Below are 10,835 nucleotides of genomic sequence, written 5' to 3' on the forward strand. Positions count from 1 at the left end.
GCTGAAGTTTTCTAATGTTGTATAAACATTTTTATTTAGAGTTTATAGGATTAACATATATAAGATATTACTTTGTGATGACAAATAATCTATGCATGTACAAGTTAAATTTTAGTTTCTAATAAACGAAGTTCTTGTCTCTTTTTTAATAAACAAAACGAGAAATATAAAACAATGCTAGTAGATAATATGATTAGGTTTGGTCCCGATAACTTGTGTTTGTTTGTCGTTTAATTTGAAAGTGTAGAGCATGATAGTCACTATATGCATGGCGGCAGGCAGGTACTATAAATTTTTTTATTAAATAATCATATGACAAACGTATTCAAGTAATGTCGGCAGGTTTCCTAGCTATCCCAAGCTCACCCAATTTAATTAGAATCTATTACTTTTGTTTTTAATATTTAAAGAGACTGTATCAAATTAATTATTATATATGCATATTAATTAACAATGCGTTGCAGCAGTGAAGGAGATTGCAAAAGAGATTTGACATCATACATCATCGAAACACTGAACCCAGACTTATTACTTTCACTGAATCACTGTGCTTTGGCTTTTCCTCAATTATTTGATTAATATTCCTAAGAGTAAAGTATTAAATTATTTTTTTACGTTTGGATATAATTTTATTTTGATTCTTAAGGTTTAAAGTATTTTATTTGAATCCAAAAAAATTTTATTTAATTTTAATGTAGTCCCATAGTGAGGTCAAAGTTAAATAATTAACGAAATGTCCTATATAACAGCAGTACAGAATTAAGGTCGATAATCTAAAAAACAATTACAAGTTTCAGAGGCACAAAATCAACTATAAATGCATCACTACATTTATGATGATAGCAACTTTGCTACTATTAGTAAATGTTTATATATACTGCCAACAAAACAAATTAACGTTTTTTTTTTAATGGGTTGTGTGGGTTTGCTTAGGGATATTTGGATAAGATCAAATAATTATAAAACAAGAAGCACGCTCGTCGTTCATATATATATATATATATAGAAGATCTCAATAGACTAAACTTTATTATAGCATGTAGCACTTATCATTTTAATTTGGTACATGCTGTGTCGGAAGATTTCTTTTAAGGAAGCATCACAACCGAGATTAGCTTGGCTGTCACCATATCTTTGATTCCCTAATATATATGATGATGCTTTTTCTCAAATTTATTGTTTACAAATCTCTGTCTAATTAGCACATGGAATTCGTTACACAATACAATTCTTAATATAGAACTTAATATAATGAGGGATACTACTGCCTGGTTTATATATAGTATGCGTCAAACCTAACTGTTTTGATTTGATTTTCAGAATCAAAGTATTGTTTGTGGTACAATATAATGGACCCAGATACATGAATGTAATCACTTGAAGATCACTATGTTTGAACTTTGAACTAATTAATCCGCCCAAAAAATATCATCCAAGAGATTTTGCTATAGAATTGAATAAAATAAAATAAAATAAAGTTTTTTTTATTCAAAGTTTTTGGATGAAAAGAACTAAGAAAGTTTTAAAATCCTTTTTTTATCTAACAAAAGTTTTAAAGTCTATTTTTTTATATTAATGTTGTCCTTTTCTTTGACATATAGTCTATAATTAAGAGCCATGCCGTCTTGAAATATAGTCACTTAATCATTAGACTTCTAATTAAGAATGCATAGTGTATGTTATAAACAGTTCAGTTTAATAGTTGTGAATTAGTAAAGTTTTTTTTATAATGTTTGAGGACATCACATAACATCTTTTCTCTTGTATTTAGAAAGGATTCCATACTGTGCCTGTGAAACAATAAAGTTTTAAATAAGATAATTCTTCTGTCCAAAGATAGAAGGGAAATTTAGAAAATTAAACTTTCAAAAAGTCATCGAAAGAAAATTGAAACTCAAATCGGTAAATATATAAATTTTGAAGTTAAGTTATAAGTATGCACTACAAAAAATTACTAGAATAGCAACTGATTTAGCGACGGATTTTTCTTAAACCATAATGTAAACTCTTTGTGCTAGCTAGAAGCAATTATATATTCGAGCCAAGAACATTTATATCAGAGTGGGGTTTATTTTCTTAGTGATTTTCTTCCCAACAATTCAAACTCAGACCTTGCTTAAAGGGAGATGGAAACCAATCTCGTTTATCCGTTATGACATTGTTCAATTCATTTTATTTTAGTCTAATAAGAACATATGTAGTTATTGATTGTGTACCAAAGATAAAATTGGAGTACAACGGATGAAATATGCGAAAGATATTGTAATTTTTTTCCAGTGCATTTGATATGAGAGTAAACACGTACAATTTAAAAAAAATAAAAAATAAAAAACCTTCTACAGATTTGAAATCTGATGATTTATAAAATAATTCTTTTTAGACTCATTTAATTTGGAACACATCCTTGATAACAGAATTAATGAAGGCAGTATCAATGTAGATACATTGAATTGAGACTCTAATAAACGACATTCTAATATTATTATATCTGACATACATTAATGAGTTACTGCACTATACTTTACCACATATACTAATACGATTGCACCTTAATGATATATCAACTCTCAAGTTCAAACATCAGACTCATCCAAACCTACCGTTGATACTAATAAATTATGATTAAACGAAAAAGATTAAAAACAGGCCAGGCCACATAAGATAATTTTGTGAAGCACAAAAAGATACATAGTATGTATGTAGCGGAATACTAATTACTTGATGATGATATAGCTTCCTTAAGCTTTCTTTGCAGTTCAGTGTAGTCAGTCTCAGTGGTCATCACTTGTGAATCCTTCAAGTCATACATAAACATTATTATAACAACATGACACTAATTAATAACAACCCAAATTGATAATCTGAAATAACAATAATGATAATGGTACCTCTGATCGGATAGTGTGTATAAACCTGTGATCATCAGTGGTGATTGAAGAACAATCAACAACATTAAGGCCTTGTCTAAGCACAATGTCCAAGATTCCTGATAAAGGGAATGCATAGTTCCTGAAGCTATAACTGCACTTAATCAGAACTCCCCCAGAGAAGGGTTCAACAATGACAAAGGTTTGATGATGATGATGATGAACATGCTGTGTAGAAGAAGAAGAACTACTTCCACTCTTAGGTCTCAAATTAATCAACTTCACTAACTCATCCCTTTTGGCTTGCAACTTTTCCACCCTATTTTGTAAGTGTTTGATGTATTTCACCCCCTCATGCATGTGATCAGAAGTTGACCGCTTTCCCTAATGATTTTGGTCATCATCAGTAAACAATACAAATAATTAACTGTCTAAAAAATCATGTTTATACTTGGTTTCAAATTTTAATTACTTCAATTTCTATATATATACAGCTGAAAATAAAACTAAAGAGATGAAATATTAATACATACATAAACAATAAAATACAATGTGTATGGAAGGCATAAATAGTTAATTACGTACCTTAATATATTCAAAAGGTAGAAGAGTTCTAAAGGTGGTGCAAAGTCTTGACATTTCTTGCCTTCTTTGTTTTTCTATCTCCCTATGCATCCACTTCTTGTTCTCATCACCATCTTCTGCTCCCAAAGCATTATTATTAGGAGTCAACTCTTTTCGCTGCTTTCCCTTTCCCTTTCCCTTTTGATTTGGACAAGGTGGTACACTTGCACTTGCATCCACCACAGCAGGATCATATTCATATCCATGAACCAGGATCTGATGATGATAATCTTCCGCGGCTGATGGTGATGTTTGGATTATAGGGAGGGATGAATAGTCAGCAGAAGATGATGAAATCTGAAAGTATAAATCATCACATGGCTTCCAAGGATTCATGTTGCGCAATCTTGATCTGATTTGGGCTCACAAATTAAATAAACTAAAAGAGGATGGAATTAGGGTTCGAGAGTTCTTGTTCTGCCATTATTATATACGATCCTCAAATCCCTTATAGCATAAGATAAGAATCCATTCCCCAGCCGTATCAATGTTATAATTGCTATTTCAATTGCTTTTGTATTTTTATTTATAAATTTATAAATTACTGTTCTGGTGGGACATGGTGTTAACCCCAGTTTTGTTGGGTGACTCGTGACCAATCTTTATGTATAAATATATTCGGAAACACACATCAATCAATAATTGTTGATATATTCATGTAAAATATTTAAATGAAAATTGAATTTAGAACTAGTACTCTCTTGAATTGTTTACATTGGTTGCAAATTTTCTCCTTTATATTCAGCGCTGAACAGTGGCAACTGTGATATGTTAGGATCTATTTTAAAACGTGCTTTTTCACTATTCCCTTAACGGCTACTTATTTATATATAAGATTTGTTTGTTTGTTTGGTCAGCATGATAGCTGTAAAGCTTATGTACAAATAGAAATTTATCATGATGACCACAGAATAAACGACTAAAATCGGGTTTATCATGGTAAGCAAAAATAATGTTATACCCTAAACAATAAACGGAAGAAGATAGGTTAGGGACATATATTGTTGTACAAAATTTAATCGATTGTGTTATATTTTTAATTGATTAAATTATCAATAAATATGATTTTTTTAGTTTTTAGGAATATAACAGATTAAAAAATAAAAAATTCATTGATTCATATTGCCAAAATATTTATAGAAATCACCATTAATAAAAGATCTATTTAGTTTTGTTTTTGTTTCTAATGGTAAACAAATAGTATTAAAATAATAATTTATTAAATAGATGGTAGATTTTATAATTAAATAATATATAAAAATTAATTTATAATTAAAACTAAATAAAGATTATTCGATAATTATTAAAAAATTTAAAAAATATATTTTATTAATGGGACCTCTTTCGTATTCCACAATATTCAGTCAAAAGAGTAAATATCTCGATCAGTTATTTAGTACAGATAAACCACTACGCAAGCTGCTGCCCAGAATTTTGGACCTAATCAAAAGTTGGTTACACAAAAGTGCAATACATAACAACGTTTAGATTCGGTAAAAAGATAGAAGCAAGAAAAAGATAGACCATATAATATCACACTTATTCTCTTCTCAAAAGATATATCACTGACTTGAGTGTAGGGATGGCAACCGGTCCCATGGAGGTAGGGACATTCCCCCCCCCCCACCCTCACCATTATCCGCCCCCACCCCCTCCCCCGGCCTCGTCACGGGTGACGGAGACCCCGTATCAGCGACGATGAGCGGTAGAGAGGCTGTTGGAGGCGACGACGATTGTGTTGGTGGCTGTGACGATTCTGCTGGAGTCGGCAACAACGAAGAAGACCGATTAAGAAGCTGCAATGATGATGAACGAGCATAGAGTAGGAGGCGGCGACAATGAGTGACAGGACGGTGATTTGCAATGTGAATGAGGGAGGTAGGTGGTGACCAACAACGAGGCTTGTATGCGGCGGAGATGTAGAGAATCCTAGAGTGGTTGGCGAGGTGAGGAAGTGGGAAGAAGACGACGGCAACGCTGTTGTTGGAGAAGAGAAGTAGCAGCTGGAGGCAGAGAAAGAAGGAGGTGACTAGGTCAAGGTGAGGCTACCAGATGAGGCCGTGAAGGAGAGAGTAAATCTTAAGTGAGGCTGCTAGGGTAACATTAGGATTTTTAACTTAATATATATATATATATATATTATATTCGCGGGTACTATACGGGTATCCACGAGGCGGGTACCTCTTCCCCTGCCCTCTCCCCATTTAATAAATGGGTATCAGTTCCCGTCACCCACGGAAAAAAAATGCTCCACATATCTGCTCTCCGGTGGGTAAATCTCCGCGGATACTTGTCCCACCGAAGGAAATTGCCATCCCTACTTGAGCGCGAGAATCCTTTTTGCATGTTTCATGCCCGAGTCCGAGTTCTAAGAGCTACTTCCTTGCTGATCAAAAGGCTTCAAGGATTTGCAGAGAAGCACGAAGCCGAAAGAGTATCATTGATAGAACAGGACCATTTAATAGTTATGGGACCATCGAATCTTTTACCCCGTTAATGTTGTAAGTGTAAAAACTGCATGAAGTTAGTCCCACATAAAAAAAACAAGGAAGAGTGATGAGGAGTGTATAAGATGAGAAACCTATTAACTTGGCACCTTAAAGTTTTGAATTGGATGTGGTGTCTTCTCATCTTATGTTCTCTCACTTGGTTCTTCTCCAAAATTTTCCAGTAGTCGAGAGCTCTCCACGGTGGCCCATTAAGTAGTATGGGAACCTAGTTAATCGATCTGATGATTTAAGGAATATTCAAGATGAAATATCAAAAGTTTTCCCCAGGCTGTGACATATGTGTTTAAGATTCTTTCTTTTCCTTGGACATGAGAGATGATACGTCGGTTTTCTCCAAGAACGGCAGCGGTAAGTACCTGCAAAGGCATTCCAACACTCAAGTCAGTAAAAATAAAAGATAAATATCAAATTACTCAGAATGAATAGCGTACATCTTTCATGTCAGAAGTGGATGTATTTATAAAATTGATGTGATATGCTTACTCTAATATTGTGGAGCTGTTACTTAGTGGGTCTAATTATGTGATAACTGCTATTTAGTGAGCTTGTTTAAAGAGATATTCCTGTGCCCATCTGGGTTGACACGTAGTTATTTGATTTTATAGGATAAGTTCGTTAGGAGAACAAAATACGTACTCTCCACGTACTCCTAATATGGCACGTGTATATTTAGTCAGATTCTAATTTATAGTTTTACCTGAGTCGAGCTATAGCCAACGGATGGATCATAGCCCCTAAGTTTGACCTGTAAAAGTTTTCAATTAAACAGGTTGAGCTTCTGACCTATAAATCAGAATTGTGATTATAACAGCCCCTAAGCTCAACTTGTTAGATTGAAAAGAGAGAGAAAATGGAAAAAAATTGGTAGTATAAAAGTTATATTGAAAGATTGTGAACGATCGAACAGATAAAATAGATAAACAAATGAATAAAGATGAATAAAAAATATTAGAAAGTGAGAAAGTTATGGTTATTCAATGAGTGGTAGTCCCCAAACTTAGTCAGTCGATATGTATTCAAAGAACAATTTTTCATGGATGGCATATAGTATTTGATTGACGCGAACTGAAAATTTCAGTTCGAAAATGTGTATTCGTTGACTAGATCGATTGTATGATCTGAGGATGCAATGATCAATTTTCTTGAGAATTTTTCAACCCACAGTAAGTTATTGACGAATTTCTTGCCCAAAACAATTAATAATTGAATATTGAGTGAATAATAAAGATTTGTAACATAAATAAAATGGATTGAAAGTAAACATGCAAAATTATTGTAAAATAGAAAAATAAATTGAGATAATTGCTAATTGAGTTTATTTTTTTATTGGTAAAAAGTTATTTTTTTCGGATTGATTAATAGCCAATTTTATTTTCGGATGATTTGATTGATTGATTTTGATATATGAAATGATAAGATACATACCTCATGTGAAAAGCAATCTGAATATATAGAGTAGTAGATACTCATAAGAAACTATGATATATTGAAAGTTGACATAAAAGATTTATATGAGAAAATTAGATTATGCATATATATAATTTTACCGAAACCGCAACTTATAGGTAACTTGGTCTGAGTTGATGGAGGAAGAGGTGAAATTTGCTCACGAGCTATGATTGAGGTCCATTCTCATAAGTTGAAGGTGAAAAATTGAAGACACGTTAAACAGGTCCTGTTCCAATCACCAATATATTAAGATGAAATTTTATTAAATATATATTCTGAATTTATTGGCTAAAGTTAAAATTAAGCTCCATCATTTCGAATAATTAAAAAAAGGGCCCTGCTACACATACATGCAAATAACGCATACAATCCTTACAAGTTGGCCCAACCCAGGTTTAATCCACGCGCACTCCCTTCCTTTAAATGGAGCGTCAATTCCACGCGCGTCACTCAAACGATTACGCTTCGAAAAAACCGCTCGTTATGGCTCATTCTTCCTCTTCTCCTTCAAAGATAACACAAATCTTCAAGTTTCAGCAACATTCCAAACTGAAGAGACATTCGAACTCGTCGCGAATAATAGCAGAAACCATCAACAAAAAATTATTCAAGGTACGTTATTGTTTTACTCATCTTGTACATTTTCCATATTTCTGTTTCTGATTTCGAATCGAAGAACTAGGTTTTACTGTTCTTCTATGTTCTTATAGGTTTTACTGATCTTCTTGTTCTAAATCTCATATCACTGTTTTTACTGTTCTTCTTATTCTAGGTTTTACTCTTCTTGTAAGTTCCTCTAGGTTTTACTGTTCTTCAAAGTGGTTCTAGGTTTTACTGTTCTTCTTGTTCTAGTTCTTCTCGTAACTGATTTTTCGCTGTATATTACTTAATTTATTGGGTGTATATGGAGTAATTTGTATGGGTGTATATGGTTGATTGTTGGGTGTATATGGCGTAATGTGTTGAGTGTATATGGTTGATTGTTGGGTGTATACGGCGTAATTTGTTGGGTGTATATTCCTGAACCCATATCATGTAATATAATCAACTGTTGCAACTGTTCTAATATTGCTTGTCCTTGGGTGTATATTGCTTGACATTGTAATATTGCTAGAGCTTGTATATTTATCCATGTTTTAGTGAATTGAACATAATTTTGAACTGATCTAATTAAATACTTATGAAATCGGTTTGGGTGTATGTGCCTCATCTAAGTTTTTACCGTTCATCTTGCTCTAGCTTTTACTGTTATTCTTGTTCTAGTTCTTCTTCTAATTGATTTTTGTGTGTATATTGAGTAATTTGTCGGGTGTATATGGCGTAATGTGTTGGGTGTATATAGCATAATTTGTTGGGTGTATATTTCTGAACTCATATAATTTAATATAGTCAACTGTTGCAAATGTTCTAATACTGCTTGTCCTTGGGTGTATATTGCTTGACATTGTAATATTGCTTGAGCTTGTATATTTATCGTTGTTTGAGTCAATTGAACATCATTTTGAACTGATCTTATTAAATACTTATAAAATCGGTTTGCGTGTATGTAGTTGATCTATGGGTGTATCTGACTGATATCTATGGGTGTATTTTTCATTGCAGTAAAAATGGAAGGCAAAAACTAAGCTGGAAAAAATGTAAGAACAACTATATGTCTTCGATCAAATCAGTTTTTCGTAATAGAAATATATCTAACTCTAATTTTGCTTTGTTTACAGCAAATCAAGGACCTAAAGTGTGCAACCCATCTGTTGAGTGAGAAATTCAGAAATATGAGCGAGGAGAAGTGATGCAATAAGACTGTCCAGGCCATCCTCATTGCTATTGAGTCCATTTTGTCAGATAGATTCTAATGATATTGTCACTGATTAATGTAACTGTTATATACTCTTGTAAGAAATTGAACACATGGTGTAAATATATTTGATCCAATTATAAGTAAATTTTTTTCCATAATTAAACTCTCTCAGGTGTATTCAAAATGTCTGATTTACAGGTACTATAATATGAAGGAAAACATCAAACCAAATATACACCCATAACCTGGCATTTTACACCCAAAGAATGTTGATTATACACCCAAAACCCTAAACCCTTAAACCATAAACCCTAAACCCTAAAACCTAAAACTTAAAACCATAAAACCCTAAACCTTAAACCCTAAAACCCTAAAACGCTAAACCCTAAACCCTAAACCCTAAACCCTAAACCACCCAACCTACTATACCCAAATCATTGAATTTTAGGGTTTAGGGTAATTATCGTATTGTTTGATGATTTGAATAAGCGAACTGTTCCGGGTAATAAACTTGTTAAAAAATGAATGCATGCTCTCGCTCCTTTGTGTGCTTCTCATCCCTGCCCAGAAGTAGTGATCCAGATAGATTGGAACCCATATATGATGGTCTGCATAGAGATCTGCATAATACACCCAAACACAGACTATAAATACACCCGATAAAAATTAAATTTACACCTCTGCTGCAGATTTTAACCCAACACTACCTGAAAGCCACTTGTTGTCCACAAGACCAAAATTTAGCAGAAAATCATTCCAATTCCTATCAAATGAATCTTTGCTATGAGAGTTCCATTTTCCTCTCTGCTACATGTAATCAATTGATTCTTAATCTCGTTTCTCTTCCTATTTGTGCTCCGAACTCTTGTAGAAAAACCTGCAGCCTTGACGTAATTCCTGTAAAATTTTTTAGGGTCTTCAAGGGTAGTAAAGGTCATTCCAACCTTTAGAACAAACTGGCCATCAACAACAGAGAGAGGCTGCAGAATACACCATGTCAAAAACTATAAATACACGCAATTATTGCTAATATAATACACCCGAACGGCACCAACTCAACTAAAATGACAATAAAAGTCATAAACTGTAAATACACAAGCTGCAGAATACACCATGACAAAAACTAAAAACACACCCAATCATGTCTGATATAATACACCCGAACGACAACAACTCAGCTAAAATAACAGAAAAAGCCATAAACTGTAAATACACCCACACTCCCGAAAAAATACACCCAAAAAAGTTTTGGTCTACACCCGAGCGTCTGCTATAAATTCCAGATAATCAATCAAAACTAATACATTACATTCAATCCACAGATTTATGTTCACGGGAAAGTTTCACAGTCAATGTTCACGAATTATTCAGCTACACGATGCTATACAAATTACCGCAACAAAATTCAGAGTAATCGTATGTAAATCAAACCTCAGGAATTTCGTTAGATTCAAATTCATAATCCACTTTGCCCTGATTTAACTGACAATATGAGGTTGAATCATCCATTATCTTCAAAACGAGTTCAAACTTTGATTTCAAAAACCAGAAAATCGAAAAGAAAACGAAACTGGAGTTACAGAGAGA

The 10,835-nt window shown here is 33.1% G+C and overlaps 1 protein-coding gene across 1 annotated transcript; it reads right to left on the reverse strand.

The window, feature by feature from the left end:
* Positions 1-2,318: 2,318 nt before the first annotated feature.
* Positions 2,319-4,000, reverse strand: LOC130951512 (transcription factor bHLH36-like). The gene is made up of 3 exons (XM_057880182.1): positions 3,453-4,000; positions 2,889-3,251; positions 2,319-2,794 (listed from the first exon to the last, which is right to left on the reverse strand). Exons 1-3 carry the CDS (start codon positions 3,825-3,827, stop codon positions 2,711-2,713), a joined length of 822 nt encoding a protein of 273 aa, XP_057736165.1. The 5' UTR covers positions 3,828-4,000; the 3' UTR covers positions 2,319-2,710.
* Positions 4,001-10,835: the final 6,835 nt, after the last annotated feature.

Source organism: Arachis stenosperma, chromosome 9 (assembly GCF_014773155.1).
Source record: "Arachis stenosperma cultivar V10309 chromosome 9, arast.V10309.gnm1.PFL2, whole genome shotgun sequence".
Lineage (NCBI taxonomy): Eukaryota > Viridiplantae > Streptophyta > Magnoliopsida > Fabales > Fabaceae > Arachis > Arachis stenosperma.

What these genes read in the sequence shown, in the direction of transcription:
- LOC130951512 (XM_057880182.1), bottom strand. Translation starts at nt 3,827, where the DNA reads ATGAATCCTTGGAAGCCATGTGATGATTTATACTTTCAGATTTCATCA. An exon ending in TACCTTTTGAATATATTAAG is followed by an intron (nt 3,252 to 3,452) that starts GTACGTAATTAA and finishes CAAAATCATTAG; the next exon opens with GGAAAGCGGTCAACTTCTGA. An exon ending in TACACACTATCCGATCAGAG is followed by an intron (nt 2,795 to 2,888) that starts GTACCATTATCA and finishes TATGACTTGAAG; the next exon opens with GATTCACAAGTGATGACCAC.